Raw genomic sequence first — 17,440 nt, forward strand, 5'->3', positions numbered from 1 at the left:
ATACACCGTTTTTGTTTCTAATGCATTTTGATGTGTTTCTTGAGCCAAAAACCCCTTTGCCAAAGTCAGAGACATACAAAATCTAAATAATAATTATGCTGCAATCTGTATATTACTCCTGGAGAAGTAAATTGTGTCACTTTGCTGAAAATGCTGACTAGTTGAACTTATCCTCCATCCCTATACTCTAGACAGCATTAAAACTCACTATAAGAAACTATGTACACGATTATAAATAATAAAAACTGTTGGTACTCAAAACATCATTATTACATGAAAACCATTACTTGGGAAAAGCACAGAATATCTCCCCTTTTGCTTTATCACTTTTTAAGCATATATACATCTATTTGTAATAAAACCTAAAACTTGCTTTAAAACGGTGGAGTTGTAATTTGGTCTCTTAAAATTTAATTTAGTTAGAGACAGCTGGTTTAGGGGATAACCAGATATATACCCTGTTGGGTATATCACTTTTTAATCTGTTTAGGTAAGCAGTGGTAGAAAAGTACCAAACAGCATTTAGTAAGTTTTCCTATGGTTGTGATATTTTTATGTTTTTTTCTTTATATTTTTGTGTGTATTTTATTGTACTGGATGTTAAGTATTGTTTAAAGTGACTGTTTTAATTTGCATGCACTGTGTGTATACTGTGGCTAAATATTGTAGTGTTTTTAAATATAATCACATTGGGTGTTATCTTTTTAGCATATATAATTTTGTGTTATTTTTACAGACATTTCCCTTAATAAAGAATGTTGAAATAAGACAAGAGATCCATCACTCCTCTTCCATCTTTTGCCTGTTCCCCTTGGAAGACAAGGGGATGGGTGGGAAGAAGGTTCATTCTTATTGGCATGATCTCTTGTCCCTCACCCCACTGTAACTTTAAAAAGAAGGAAAAAGTGAGGGTATAAGGAGAGGAATTGTTCATTTGCTATATCTGAGTTCCAGTCATTCAGCAGAACTCTTTACAGGGGAAGTGGAAAAAGCATAAATGGAACTTCACTATCTGTATGATACATAATTCCTGTGTGTGTAGGATGCAGGAAAAGATGGAAGCCCTTCTGTGAATTATCATGGGTTTCCACTTAAAAATGTTAGGTTTGATTTTACCATAAAGAGAAAGCAATTATTCTGTAACTATTTTGATTTTTAAACATTTGTCCATTACAACTTTCTTCATTTCCTGTTTGGTTCATTCTTCATTTCCTATGGGGTGTTAGGAGAGAGGTGGTACCTCTGGTGGAGGACATGTCATGCTCCTTCTGGGATAGTTTGTCCATCTTTGGTCCTCATCCTGCACTCAGCTCTCACCTGTGACTCCTAAAAGCTGTCAGCATGTGACAGCAGCACTATGAAAAGGCTTCGACTTGTGGCTAAACCAGGTGAGGGTAACCAATGGGTCTCAAACCCTCAATAAGTTAGGGACATCCCTGCATATGAAGACAGGCTCTGGTGGATTGAGCGGACAAGACCAATAGTAGGTCCAATGGTCAAGAATGCATTTTCTGCACGTGCTGTAGGGGAAGGTAGCCCATCTAGGAGAAGGAAAACTCTGATCCTAAACCTCCACTGCTTTGCAGGATATCTTTGGGAGAAGAAATGCTAAGGAGTGAACCCCACACAAATCCAGAGTGGAGTCCCTAAGATGGTTGGATGGGGCCTTGTATTCCGCCGTCTGGCAAATCCTGTTGCCAAGCACATTGCTTTTCTTTCCTTTGTATCACATCAGTGAGGCTGAAAGGGGAGGAGGTCTTGTCGTATAGGCAGCCCAGGACCTCCATACACACTGTCTAAGCTTGCGCCCCAGGGAGGTCACTTCAGTGCTGCTAATGCAGCAGTTTGGCTTCACCTCCCCAAGGTGCGCCCCACTGTCTTATCAATGGATGCCAACAACATTTTTAAAAAATAAAATCATAGGACTTTTACAATACTTGGCTACTAAGCATTCCTATATTGCTGTAAATATCTCAGTCCCGGCTAGCCATTTCACTGCTGTTGTAGACACTTCTACTAGTTCCACAGCTAATCTAATAGGCAGCAGGGCCAACTTTCCTCCAGTTGGTTCATAAAATCTATTAAATTCACCTAACCTGATACAGTTTTCTTGTCCGCACTAAATATTTATAAGTATGAGAGCAATAAATCCACTTCTGATGATCTTCAGGCTCTGTGAGTTGTTTCTTTCACATCAACTCTTTCCCAAAATACTTCCATTGTAGAGTTATTGTGTAATGTATAAGGACATTACAGTGCTGCTTATAGAGCAACACTGATGACTTCTGGCACAGGGTGTCCCTTTGTGCTGATACAGGAAGTCTTTTGGCTGATTTTTATGTTCTGAGCACAGCATGAAAACAGAGTCATAAGTTTGTTCACTCTATAACTTGAACTTAAATGCTTGCAATTATTCAGGTGTTAGGAGCTAAATAACCCCAAAATCTTGTAAGTAGATGAATGGATCTTCACATAGGTGCATGTGATTCTTCCTGTGCTGTTGATTGCAGTTTGCAGTGATTGTGCTCGTAACTTCAAGAGTTTTTATTTTATGAGAATGGCGTAATGTATGTGTGCTTATTCCTGTTTCTAAACAGTGTCACCCAGTGTTCATGTTGGACCCTGATTGAATTATTGTTTTATTTCTCCATCTCCAGCTGATAACAAGACCAAAAAGAAAGTAGCCCATCGAGAGAGAAAGCAGGACTTCTCTGCCTTCAAACAGACAGACAGCGAAATGAAGGTTAAAATATCACCACAGTTGCTGTTGGCAATGCACCGTTTCCTAGCAACAGGCAAGTGTGGCTTATCACAGTTTGATCACTCCGGGGTCCAAGAGCTGATTGCTAGTAGAGTGTGCTGATACGGTGGGTGGGACAGTGCAAGCTGACATAAAGGATGGGTCCTAGAGAGTGATAAACCATGCCATTGTTGTGTCTCTCTCTCTCCCCCCCCCCCCCCCCGGTTTTAATTCCCTTCATTATTCGGTTTTGACACTTGCTCTCCAGGACACTAATGAGAAGGAGGGTCAGTAACTTAAATTAAAAATGGATCTGGAAGGTGGGGATATGTAGAAGTGCCACATTGTACATGTTTTGACTCCAACAGACTGAAGGCCAAGTTTCATGTTACATAGAACCATCTGTCAGGGATTCTTTAGCCATGATTCCTGCAATGCAGGGCATTGGACTAGATGACCCTTGGGGTCCCTTCCAACCCTGCAATTATATAAATCTGTGGAAGTTTTCTGTGACTTTTATTTATTTACTGTATTATTTGCAGTCCCCCCCTTTAGTCAGTTGGGTATGTATGGAGTGTTAGGGGAGGGGTAGTACCTCTGGTGGGAGTCATTTTAGTGCTGCTAGTGCAGCAGTTTGACTTCACCCCCACACTCCATTGTCTCTCGAGACAGACAGATGCCAACAACCCTACAGCCAAGAATACCGGAGCAGCAAACAATAACATTAAAATCACCATTAACAATAAAAAATTGAAACAAAATAAACCAATCGGCATCATAAAATTAACAGCAATCACAAGTAAAACTGGCAACAGAACCAATTTAATGAGAAGCTGTTACTGGGTATTGTAAACAGAAGCGGAGGGTGGGTAGGAAAGGGGTACTTAACCCCTTCCCTACTGGCTGTTTTTCCTTTCAAAATCTCTGTTTCTGCGTCTCTCTCTTATCCTGCAGGACAAAAGGAGTTTGTTGAGGAATTTAGAGAAATAAAATGCCCAATGGGAAGGGAATTAAGCATCCTTTCCTGTCCTTCCTCTTCTTTTGTTCATTAAATAAAAAAGTTGGCCATGAGTTACCCAGAACTACAAGTAACACACACACACAGGCCCTAACTTCTAGCAAATAGATTCTCAGAAGAAATAGCTCAGGAAATGATATAATCGTGGACCCTTCATTAAATAGTTTGTGATGCTAAGTGTCTTTTATTGGAAGAGCATCTGGAATCAAGAGTGAGAATGCAACCTTCTATCTACAAGCTGTTCCTGGATTTATAGGTGTTTTTAAATGCCTACTGTTCAGGAGATTTGTAATATTAGTTTGTAATTCCTATCAGTGGGTATGATAGTAGCCTATTAGACTAAAAAAGGAATCCTGACCCTCTTTTGAATGGGCAGTTGTCTGCAGTCTAACATTGTCCAGAAGTTTGGCTGATTCTTGGGCAGCCTTAGCAGTGAGTCTAGGGATTAGAAGAGCTTTTGTCTCTGAATATCACTTTCATTCTAGAAAATTGTGCTCTAGAGAGCAATTCACATGAGAGTATGTTGGCTGAAGTTATGTATCAGTTATGTTCTAGGAATCTTGTAGTTGGGACCCATTTGCTAATGCAACTTCAAGAGGAAGACTCCCCAGAGAGGGAGTGTTGCATTTACAGAGAATAAATGTACAATATCTTTCTTAAACTAATTTGCACAGAATGGTCCGTGCCTTACACACGGATTCCAAAAGCAGTCTTTATGATTCTAGTGCTTGTATGCTTTTGTAAGAAGATATGATGTATTAGACTTGAAATATTAATTCTGCTCAGAGCCATTTAAGATAGTATATTTAGACTGTTTGAGCAATATGAATAAATATATAGCAGAAATGTTGAGATTGGTGCTTTGCATTTCAATATATTAACTATTAACTATGCCCCATGTTGAGAATATTTTAGTTTTTATCCTTGTGGAAGTGTCAAATAGTAAGATTTAAAAACTGGAGAAAGCATTGTGCGACAGCCACTGTAATCCTAGTTATTTGAAAATGGTCTCACTTTTGCTATTCTGTTTGGATCACAGACCTATTTGGATCAGGCTCACTGGCCCCTTTTTCTATTTTGTGTGGTGACTGAGCTGAAGTAAACACATATAGGACTTCTAGGCCTATAAAAAGCAAATATTAAAAGCCTCCAGTAACTGCAGAAAATACTTTCATTCACAATTCAAGAAGAAGCTTTAGTGATTCCGGCTTTCTAAATAGCCTTAATACCATTTTCATATTGTTGCATCTCTCTAAATTGAAACTGCTGTTACCACAATCTGGAAATTAACTTAATTGAAAGAGAAAGTCTGCATTTCTGGGGCTAAAATTAACTATGTGTTTTTTTGAACTGGATGTGCATCACAAAATTGGTCTCTGGGCTGATTTTGTGATTATTTGCTTCATGATAAAAATAATATTAGGATATGTTCTGAGGTGGTCACTAGACTAACTGTGGGATTACCGAGCAGTTTAATAAGGGGATCACTTTTGCCTTCAAAACCCGAAAATTAGGTCTGCAAATGTATTTTGTGTAATGGATACAAAGTAGTGATCCACGTGAGTCATCTAATGCACCGTGGGGTAAATGTCAAGTTGTGTTTATGTCTTCAGAGGTTGAAGCATTTGGCCCATCCCAGATGTCTGAAAAGATTCTCCTAAGGCTACTGAAGCATCCCAATGTGATTCAGGAGTTGAAGTATGATGAGAAGAACAAGAAAGCCCCTGAATGCTACCTCTATCAGCGAAACAAGCCTGTTGATTACTTCGTTCTAATTTTACAGGTCAGGTCTATGAATATATAAGCATCTTTCTCTCCTGCAGCAAAATTGAGCAACATCTCAGCAACAGTGACTATATTCTATATACTACCTAGAGTAGCCTTTTTCAGCTCTCTGGATGTTGTTGGACTACAGTTCCTGTCAGCTCCAACCAGCTGGGCCAATAGTTGGGGATAATGGGAGTTGTAGTTCAACATCTAAAGAACCATGGGTTGGTAAAGGCTGGCTTAGAGCTTGTAATGGGAAGGGAGCCAGGGTTCCTAGCTTGGCTTGCTTTTTTCTGCCTGACTGCGATATGCATGTCAGGACAAAACTAGATGAAGTACACTAGGGTAAAATTAGAAACGTGAATGGCTTAAAAAAACCAAAAACAAGTAGCCAGTGCAGAACCTCTGACTTGGATTGGGACTCTTGTAGCATTTTTTTTGCTATTTGCGTGAATCAGAGTTTACACAACAGCCTGTGTCTACGATTTACATTTTAAAAGCCATTCAAACAACTGCTGATTATATTATTAGTGTGCTTTCTAGCTTTCCACTTAGCCATCAAGTGAAGCACTTCAACTTTCCTTTAGTACAGTAGTATTTATGTTCAAATTCTTTTGCTTGGAGTTTCTGATGAAAATTAGTGAAGGCATGTATTAAATATTAGTAAGTTCTGAAGTGAAAAAGGATATATGTGTAATTAAAATTTCTAAGGAAATAATGGAAAGCAAACAAATAGTATTTACTAGGGACAAGGTAGATACAAGGTGCTTTTGTGAATTGTTCCAGCAGTGGCAAAAATTAGCTCCATCTTTTGGCAATTTTAGGGAGTGCACTGGAAAAGGGTTGTTGGTCCAAATGAAGTAAAGGCTAATAGTTATCGAGTTGGTTGATCGTGAGGATGTACAAACTGTACTTTTAATTGTCTTTGGTTACTGTTAATGACATCATCATGTAACCAAATCTGATTGGCTTGTAATTACATTCATTGCATGAATAAAAAAAATTCCTTCCAGTAGCACCTTTAAGACCAACTAAGTTAGTTCTTGGTATGAGCTTTCGTGTGCAAGCACACTTCTTCAGATATCTTCAGGTATCTGAAGAAGTGTGCTTGCACACGAAAGCTCATACCAAGAACTAACTTAGTTGGTCTTAAAGGTGCTACTGGAAGGAATTTTTTTTATTTTTACTATGGCAGACCAACACGGCTACCTATCTGTAACTGGATTCATTGCATGATCCTTGATTTTCCTTGCATGATCCCAGCCAGAGAGTGAAGTCCTACTAGACAATGAAAATGGCACCAAAGCAGGGAAGAGATTGGAAATAAGCAAGAAGCAAACAAGCTCAAAGGGAGGTTTTGCAAAATATGCTCCCTACCCAAAAGGTATATTACCATATAGGCTGGGCAAAAGGTTTTTTGGGTGGTTTGCTACGTGTGGTCAGCGCTGAAGCCTAGCATTGCCTTTTACCATCATTTCTGGATGATTATATTTACTAAGAGAACAGCACCACCTACTGACTTGCTAATGTCTTGTTCTGCTTTGCCCTTGGAGTATAAGTTGCCCTTAAATGTATTCACATCTGAAGCAAAGGTCACTTTGCTTTACATGTGAATGATTACTATAGAAGACTGATCATCTCACCCTGCCCCTCACAGCTGTAGGAAGGAATGGGAAGCTGGTGCCCTGCTTGATGCAGCAGCAGGTAGCCTTGATGGCTCTTCAGTCCTCTTGTCCTGGGCTTTCTTCTTCCACTCCCACAGGAGTTGCAGCTCTCAGTCTATTCCTCCTCCTCCTCCTCCACATCTGCTCTTTCTTTGTTTTGCTTCCTGTATTGGTGGTCCAGGTCTGATCTATAGCCACCCTCCTCCTCCAGGCTCCATGTGTGGTGGTTCTTTCGCGCAATGTTGGCATTTTCCCTGAGCCACTGCTTTGCTCACCATTTCAGTGGTGAAGAATCCATGGAAGTTCTCAGGCTGGATAAAATTAAGTAGGGTTAAGTTTTATTGTTTATTAACTGCAGTACAGTAATCTGCCTTCTGTCTCAGTTGGAGCAGCTACTATTCAGAAATTATCTTAACATCGTAAATGTGAGCTGAATTTGTAATGTAAAACGGTTTTCCAAGTTTGTTTTGATGCCATGTGGATGGCTGGATAAAAGTCTTAACATCTGTACATATATTTCTCTTGGAAAACGTTTTGTGTTTGGTACATGTTTTTAAAATTTCCAATAACGTTTATAAAGCAAAAAAGCAGGGTTAAGCAGGGAATTTGCATCCAGCTCTTGGACTGGAGGGTCCGCGCTCTTCAGGGTTGCAGTGCAGAATACATGTGTGGTTGTGGCATGTGGTCCCCTCTAGTAGCTGGCATGTGTGTCGCATTGATGCAATCACTATTTTTGCACATGGTCGACCTCACACGGTTGTTGTGAGATTCAATATTGGGGGTGGGTCACTGTCCTGGCAAACCTCCTGTGGGAATGGGGGTTCAGTGTGTTTTCGAGGATATTTGTGAGGGGAGATTCAGTGTGTGGCGTTCACTGTGGGCTCAAGTATATATAGAGTTGCAGTGTGATTGGATTACAGTGAAGTGTGTGCATTTGTGGGGTTTCTAAATATGTCTGTGGACCCCCAAAGGTTGATGATTCCTGACCACTGCACCACACTGTCATATAGGAAGGGGGAGCTGTGGGGGCTGTCTGCATGATTGTGGTATGTAGTCACCCATGCTTTCAAATGCACCCAGAGATCCAACATGAATTGACAAGCCCTCATCTATCATCTGTACCCCGATGTTATATTTTATAATTATATGAATAGGCATTGCAGGTGGTGCCAAAGTAGGTGCTATGCCTATTAAAATTAGGTGGCTCCCTCTGCAGACACTGCACTTCTGGCAAAATCTTAGCTTCACTTTTGCTTTGTCGTGCAGGGTAATAGTTTGCCAGTATTTGTTTTCCATAGATTTCAGTGGGTCAGGAAAACTGTAATAACATTTGCACTGATTAGAACTTTGCCAAACCAACAAAAGTGTGGGATGTTGAACAAGCCTGACTAAATCAGTCATGGCTTTCAGCAAAATTGGGGGGTGGGGTGGTGATTTATTGTTAACTGGTAATAACGGTCAAAGTTCAGTTTTCAGCACTTTTAAAACTTGCTATGTCTGTGGCAATTTGAATCTTATCGGTTTGAAATTTGGCACTTTCATAGCTATATCATGTATGGCAAGTTTGAAGTTATCAGCCAGATATACCCCATTTTATAAGCTAAAGAATATTGAGGCTTATAATGACAGACTCACCTTAACTATAGGAGTCATCCTGTGCACTTATAACTATATGGATAGTTACTTTGTGTAGCTTTGCTTCATGGAAGGAGGTGATTTGTGTAGCATCTTATGTGAATCTTGTGGAATGTGGTGTATGTCTAGCCTACTTTTCCGCAAGCTTCTTGGGGGCAAGGTCACAAAAGTTAAAATGAGGAATGCATCCTTTGTTCCTTTCGGATACTTTGTTTAGTCAGTTAGTATATTACTTTTTTTCTCATGTGAAAAACACTTCTTCCACTTTTCTTTACATCAGCTAATAGGTGGGCATTCTCCAACAATAGCAACTTTCTCTTGGAATGTGATGCGTAACATAAAAAGAATTTGTCAGGATAGCAATAGTTCAAACCCGCCCCAATGGTGAATTATGTGTTGCTGTTCAGTCATACAATCCATCTCACTTTCCTGCTTTCTGTGTCAGTCTCCCCTTCCTACTGATTTCTTTGGTACTTAGTGGGGAGGTGGAGATGGACACACACACACACTCAAAATATTCTATTAGGGGAGAGGGGAACAAGTATCTGCTTCTTTACTAGAGCATTCAAACATTCATCAAGCTGGGTTGCTGCAGAACTTGTATGTGAGATAGCACAGATGGCCTTGATTTTCTTTTCTACTAGTCAGTTAAGAACTGTTAAGGCCCTAAATGTTCTTGGAGACAAATTAGAAATGATTATTGAAAGGGAGCATATGTCCAAAAGGGCAGCTTTTTGCCAGACTTATCACTGTTGCCCCCACCAGCAACAGCCAGTGATGTAGGACTGGGAACACGCAACAAGATGATGTCATGGCAAAAGTTAGACTGCCAAAGCATTAGAGAGAATTGTTGGGTGGGAGAGAGAGAATTGTACCCATTTTGAGTAGCCACACCTGGTGTAGCATTGTCTGTTTTTGCTTTGAATAATTTCCTGATTAACACTACAAAAGTTGTTATAGCATTACTGTGAGTATAATGAGTAGCAATTACTGAAACAAATAAGGTAAACTGGTTAGTTAATAGCATTTTTCTTCTGGATCCCTATATGTAGGGCAATATAGAAATGGCTGTCTGCATGATGCAGGTTGCTTTTACTTGGAGAATAATGTTAGAACCCAGATTAGCTGATTTTCTACAAGGCCAATAGTATCTGTCCTCATTCACACTGAAATCAACCATTCCCTAAATGGTGTGCTGTGGGGATAAGTGGCAAAGCCTATAATGTTTGCAGAATTGTGCATAATGTTTTGCTGCCTCTTTTGGGTACTCCTTCTCACACCATGGGCTTTACAGTATGTTGAACCAGTAGCGTGGGATGTACCTGTGTAGACCTGTCCTTACTGTTGGCATAGGATGCAATGCATATTTCTGAAAATAAATTGGGCAGGTTTAATTCATTAGAATTGTGCTTTTTGTCAGCTGCTGAATAGCATGCCCCTTTATCTAATATTCACCCTCCTCACTTGGGTTAGGTAACTGGACTTGGCATGCATGAGTGGTACTTGCTTGTTTCTCTCACCCATCTAGTCTTTCTTAGAAATAATATATCTGGCAAGAGTTGCATTGCTACAGCTTTCAGGAAGTTGCATTGTTATCTGAGTATGAAAATATTATGATGTTGCATGAGAAAAAATGCAAATCAATGCATAGTTATATGCAGTACAGTTTTAATTTGGAGATAATATAAGAAAAATACACAGCTGGATGACAGTAGGATCTGTTCTGTCCACCTACAATGGCTCCTACAGTAGCAGAATGTTGGCATTAGTTCAAAATTCCTGTTCACCTGTTGTTATGTTACAGGATATTTTATAGGATAGCAATTCTAACCACACCAGTGCCGCATGTGTACATTCTTGCTAGTCATTCATATAAAATGGGGTGATAAGGCAGCAGAACAGGGAACCATCTAGTACTAAGTTGAGATGATGGATCTGCAATGTGTGTGTGTGTCGGGGCTCTTCCATGAAATGCTACCTGAAATATTCTATGACAATATGTTGCGCAATGAAACTATACAGAGGCCCTGAAAAGATTATATTATACATGTAGTGTAGCCTTCTTCAAGTATTCAGAATCTTGAAGAATTATTTTTACCCATATATTTGTGATTTATTTGTGCATGATTGAGAAACTGCGGTATCTAGAACACTGACTATGAATGGAAAAAGAAATTGTGGTTTTTTAAAAAAAAAAGCTTTATCTGCCTCACATGTTGATCTTATTGAACTTCAAATGAGGGATGAACATTAACTCAAAGCAGGAATACTTTTGAACCCACTAGGAACATTGTCATCTTTTCTCCACAGGGGAAAGTGGAAGTGGAGGCTGGGAAAGAGGGAATGAAGTTTGAGGCTGGTGCTTTCTCTTACTATGGAGTGATGGCTCTCACAGCATCACCAGGTAATTTCTTAATTTCTCTGTTTGAAATTCCTTCCAGAACAAACATCCCCTACTGCTGGGGTGTTGAGGGCTAGAGGAACAAATTTAGTTTTTGATTAAATCTGATGAAGCAGTTCATAACAGTGCCCTGTCAACATAAACAGCTTGACATGGAGGAAACCTTAAGCCATCAGAAGTGTTTAATTAGAATGCCGCAGAATGTTTATTGGCACGAATCTAGCACAGTATTTAGATTTGGTAGCTTAACATTTCTTGTTAATTTTTGTACTGAAAAATTGTCGGGACAAAAGAAGAAAATAAGCTGCTTGGAGATCAGGTCTGCCTACCATTGCAAATCTTTTTTTCAAATCAATAAATTAATCTTTTAAAAATTCAGAAATCCATACTAGAGCAATACCTTTTATTAGGCCAACCAAAACATCACAAAATAGTGTGCAAGCCTTCAAGTTCTCAATAACTCCTCTTCAGTTAGATGGCAAAGCAGTGTGGGGAGAGAAAAAAAACTTGGCTGACAGGAGTACCATGAATCTTATTTAGTAAGAGTGTTAAGGAAGAATGTGGGAGATGTAGCAGACATTCAAATAAGTCTCTTTCAGGTTCTATGCCAGTATCAGATTGCTTCAAGGTTAAGGGGTAGAAGAAACAGCAATGATGTCTTGTTAAGGTGTCAGAACAATTGTAGTCAAGTAGTTGACACTTCAACATATAAATAAGAGGTTTGCATTATGTGAGGGGTACAACTCTTCAATAATGATGTAGGCTATCATAAGTTTGATCTCGCTCCTATCAGGTGGTATTGACAGTTGGTTTTTATTTTATTTTATTGTTTAAAGCATTTTTAATCTGTTTTTTTTCACCAGAAAGGCTCCCAACTCATTTTCAAAATCAGAAAGATCGTCCCTACCCTCAGACAATCTGAAAGACATGACAGACAAGGGGGAAAGGAACAAGGATAAAAACACTTGGGCACTGTTACAGTTCATATAACAGCTGGGATGAGAACAGTTCAGGTAGCCTGATGGAATGACTGCTTGATGACAGCCGGGGAGAGCCACAGGCAGCTGATCTCTCAACAAGAGTGCAACAGCACTTTTTTACTTCTCTCCCTTTGTTATGCAGCCTAGTGGAATGACTGTCACATTGGTTAATGAAAACTTCCTGGGTAACAGAACTTCAGATTTTCTGAAGTTCAGATTGTTAGAAGGCCTTTGCCAGAGTTTGATTAGTTCATATTTGTCTTTATAATAAAGCTTTTCTCCACCATGCTGTGGAATTATGCAGTGGTGGCTGGAAGATAGGGAGATGGAACAGTAGGTGGAGCCAATGTTGGGCAGAGCCAAGTAATTCTAGTTTTGTCCCATGGCTCTCCCTGCTGAGTTCTGCAAGGGCAGTGTTGATCCCAAGGAGGAGGAAGATGACGTGCAATATAAAAGTATATAAATTATAAGTAAGAAGGCCAGCCAGTGGGGGCTGGATGAAGGCAGACTGAGTTTGGAGGGGCAGTGCCCCTTTGGCCCAAATGGATCAGCCTCCACTGGGATTATGTGAGCATGTCTATGCCTGTTCCCTGTTGGAAAACTTGCTTTGTTTTAGAGTACTTGCTATGCGTTTCATCTGTGGGAGACAATGCATTCTTTCTGTAGGCTAAGGTGTACAGTAGCTGTAGCGATTTATTTGTATTTCTGCTAAGATACATATTTACAACTGCCTAGAGTTACAGTGGTACCTTGGTTCTCAAACTTAATCCATTCCAGAAGTCAGTTCTAAAACCAAAGCTTTCCAAAACGAAGGCGCGCTTTCCCATACAAAGTAATGCAAAATGGATTAATCCTTTCCAGACTTTTAAAAACAACCTCTAAAACAGCAATTTAACATGAATTTTAATATCTAACAAGACCATTTCTGGATTAGGATTGGGTTAGTGTTAGGGTAAGGATTGGAATTAGGGTTAGGGTCAGTGTTGTTTTATGTTTTCTTGTGATTTTGATTCATTTGCAGTTTGTTTGCTTTTTTCCATTTTGTTGTGTTGCTGCTTTTTCATGAGTTGCAAGTTTGTTGGCTTTGTTATTTTCTGGATAGTTTCATTTTTAATTTTAAATGCTCAGGGGAGTGCGAAGCCTCCACCCCAGCTGAGAGATCCACACCCCTGCTCCTGCTTGCATGCGAGTAGGAGCTGGATTGGGCAGCTCAGCTGGGGAGTGGGAAGCCTCTGCTTCCCAGCTGAGAGATCACAGCTGGGGGCTCCTTCTCCTCAAGGGAGAAGATTAAACGAGCCCCCAGCTCAGCATCAGAGCCCCTGCACCACCTGAAGGCAGCCAAGCAGAATAATTGCTGGGGTGGTGAAGGTGGAGGCAGCCCGGCAGCTGCATCTGAGAGCCCCTAAACTGCTCCTGAGGCAGCTGTCGGGCTGTCTCCGCATTGCTACCCTATACACTCCTTTAAACTTCTCTACTCTGAAGGCAGCCCTGTTTAGGGAACCTTTTAATATCTGAAGGACTATTGTATTTTAATATTTTGTGGGAAGCTGCCCAGAGTTGCTGAGGAAACCCAGCCAGATGGGCGGGGTATAAATAATAAATTATTATTATTATTATTATTATTATTATTATTATCATCATCATCATTAACACAGCCACACACTCCTTAGTGGAAAAGTGTGAAGGAGCCTGCACCTCTCCAGGTGAGCAGCCCCGATCCAGCTCCTACTCCTGTGCAAGCAGGAGTGGGGGTGGGGATGTCTTAGCTGGGAAGCGGAGGCTTTGTGCTCCCCAGCTGAGCTGCCCTGATTCTGCTTCTACTCCCGTGCAGGCAGGAGTCAGGGCACTCAAAGCGGAAGTGTGGCACTGAAAAAGGAGTGTAACACTCAAAACGGAACAGTTCAGATTCAAAAAAAAAAAAAAAATTCACAAAGCGGAACACCTACTTCTGGGTTTGTGGTGCTCAAATTCCAAGTTGTTTGTGAACTAAGCTGTTCGAAAACCGAGGTACCACTGTATAGGGCAAAATCCAAGTGGTGTCTGCCCACTTGTGTAACAGAAATCTACTTGCACAATGGGACTTCCAGTTTCTCTTCTCCCCTCTCCTGTCTTCTGAGTGCCCCCTCAATCTGCTCCAGAGGGTTTCCTACCCTCTGAAGGTAGACAAGGTGAGACAAGCCCTGGTTTCTTCTGTGGCATTGCTCTTATGCAACTGTTCTACTGGAAAAGAAAGTATTGCTCTTGCAATATGTTCCATTTCAGATTGATTTAGTATCGCATGCTGGTGCTGCATTCTCACCCACTTCTTTCCATGTTTCTGCATTTGAGGGAATAATCCCTCTTCCAGATGCCATTTGAGCCTTTCGCTTGCAATAATCACTTCTCCAGAGCAATGCCTTTTACATCTTGGAGGAGGTGTGGTGCTGATCCTTGTTGTATTGCTGCTGTATTTTCCTATTAAACCATTTCAATCTCTATACTGTCTTGATGCCGGATATCTTCCAGACTGCCTGGAATAGGATGAAATCTTAAAGGAATTCATAGTTGTAAGAAATAAAAGTTGCAGCTCACTCTGCAACAGCTGTCTTTGATGACAGCCAAAAGACTTTACAGAACGAAACGTTGTTCTTGTCTGGAAAAAATGATGGCAATGTGGTGTTTTGAATTTTATGAGGCCCATGTTGACTAAAGAAGTGGGATGAGCTGGACTTACCATTGCATTTTATAACATACGATCAAAATGGATAAGCTTGTGAAAATACTACTACTTTATATTACATATCTTGACGCCTTGTGCTACACACACCTTATTTTTTGTCATATAGTTTTATTTAAAAGCATTAACATACTGATTAATATTTCAAAAAAATCTCTGAGTTGTGTACAGTCTAACAAACAAACAATATATTACTAAAACATTGCTTTATATCATTGTTAGTAAGTGCTGGGTCCCCAAGAGGACTAATGAACTATTGTTCCTAAATGAAAAGCTGTTCATATGTTTATGGTTAATAAACAGGGAACATGTATAGTTGCACAACTCCTGATTTCTTGTACTATTTTAGTAAGTTTCTGATCAGCTTTTCATTGCTTTATGTCCCTTCATTATTTTCTACCCCTTTATTTTTTCCTCTAATTTTGAATTGTATTTTAGTTCTCTATTATGTGTCAACTGATCCTCTCTCCTGTTGATTATAGATACCAGCACCCTCATTGATCCTGACCTCATCTGGTTTTTTTTTCTTTCCCTCCTTCGTCTAGTTCCCTTGTCCCTGTCTCGTACCTTTGTTGTCAGCAGAACAGAATTATTAGCAGCAGGTACTCCAGGTAAACTTGCACGTTTCTTCTTCACCCTTTTGTCACTGCACTTACCCTCTATTGAATCAGCAACAGCTTTCATTTACCAGATGCCCATTTTGTTGGAGAAATGCAGGCAAGATCATGCCTGACAGGTAGGTGCTTGAGCTTATGTTTGCGATTAGTTAATAGCAAAAGGACACTGAAACAAAAATCAGTGCTTCTTTTATAAGAACGTAAGAAGAGCTTGCTGGATCAGGCCAGTGGCCCATCTAGTCCAGCATCCTGCTCTCCCAGTGACCAACCAGATGCCTGTGGGAAGTCCACATAATATATTCAGTCATGGAGAATCTTTCCTTGACTGCTAACATTGAAGACTTTTTAAAACAACAATTAACAACAATTAAAACAATTAAAGATATTGTTGAAGGAGATCACTCCCTGCCCAGTTTCTTTCTGATTGCACACAGGAGACAGAGATCTCCTTTGTAAAGGGCTCTGAAAGATGTCTTTGCCAGTCCTTTGCACAGCCACCTCTGACAAGTAAGGCACTCTACAAAAAGAGTCAGGAATGGGCCAAACTAGATGTGACTATTGCCTTTGTATAGTTGTTTTTTCTTTCACAAATAGCTCACACAGGAGGCCCCAGGCTTGATCAGAACCATGAGATGAGGAAAGGGAGCATTTAACCCACCCCCACTGCGTTCAATATCTACACACCCCACACCATCCCCCATGGGCTCCAAAGGGGGCTTTCCTTCCATTATTAATAGCAGGTAAAGCGAAGGCCAATCCAACCTAGGATCACAGCGGGGGCAAAGGGTTAAAGGCCCCTCTTATCACCATCCCAGTATGACCCACTATCCCACACCCATGTACTGGGTATTTGTGAAGGAAATAACATGATAAACATCTCTAATCTGATCCTCAGTCTGTCATACAGGCCATATCTGCAAGCCCGGTCAAAAACCTTCTTAAATAGCTAGAGAATTCCAATTCATCATGTGGAAACATGCTTTTGCAGCTACAGGTATTGTTGTTTGAGGCAAGCAATCCCTATCCATGCTACCAGTGGAAGTTGCTCTGACCTCCCAAGTTCCAACTCCTGCAGCCTTCTCTTGTTCCCCTTCTCCAGGTGTTTCCTTGTTAAGGCTTCCAGGCCTCCCAAGATGCCTGCTGACATTTCACCAGCGTCTGCCACTGTCAGTCTCAAACATGTCAGCATCTAGTTCTTCCAGTTGTGTCTGGCTTCTAAGGCATCATAACTGAAGTGGACTTTGGGGCACTCAAAGAACTTCCAAATCCCAAAACCACCTTTCTCTAAGCATCTCCTAATCCTGTACAACATACCACTTCAGTCACAGCAGAGATGCTTCCCAAGAAGCAGGACAACCAGCCTGATTAGAGACATAACAGCCTTCAATAATGAAGGACCAATTCCTTGGGATCTACCTTGTCTCGCTCAATGTGATACAGTCCCCTTCTCTGTATTAATAGCGATCATCTATGAGGTAGAAGCTAAGATTATCTTTCTGTATTGTGATTGTCTTTCTGTATTGGTTGTGCAAAGGTAGGCATTTTGGAAGGTGAGCAAAATGAATTGTTACCAAGACAGAGTTCTGCAAATTGGAATCCAGTTTTGTTCAGCAATATAACACCCTTTATTGTCTCAGAACAGCTTGAGGTTTTTGAAAGTGCACAGTGGTAATTAGTAATGGTGGTGTCAGCGGCCAGGAGAGTTTTCCCCAAGATTCAGCTCCACCCCACTGTGACTTTGCCACAGTGATCCATGCTCTGGTCATGTCCAGACTAGACACCTGAAATGTGCTCTACATGGGGTTGCCTTTAAAGATGGTTCAGAAACTTCTTCTGGTCCAAGAATCCTACAAGGGTCTAGACAGTTGGTGTCTGTGACAGCTTAATTATATTAGTTGTACT

General features: G+C 40.5%; 1 protein-coding gene across 1 annotated transcript in view; it reads left to right on the forward strand.

The window, feature by feature from the left end:
- Window positions 1-17,440, forward strand: part of CNNM2 (cyclin and CBS domain divalent metal cation transport mediator 2) — a 127,344-nt gene that overhangs the window by 96,594 nt on the left and 13,310 nt on the right. The window contains 4 exon segments of the mRNA XM_081006156.1: window positions 2,658-2,795; window positions 5,372-5,541; window positions 11,135-11,228; window positions 15,467-15,532. Coding sequence (XP_080862282.1) covers window positions 2,658-2,795; window positions 5,372-5,541; window positions 11,135-11,228; window positions 15,467-15,532 — 468 coding nt within the window.

The sequence above is a fragment of the Podarcis pityusensis genome (assembly GCF_964106645.2).
Source record: "Podarcis pityusensis genome assembly, chromosome: 5".
Taxonomy (NCBI): domain Eukaryota; kingdom Metazoa; phylum Chordata; class Lepidosauria; order Squamata; family Lacertidae; genus Podarcis; species Podarcis pityusensis.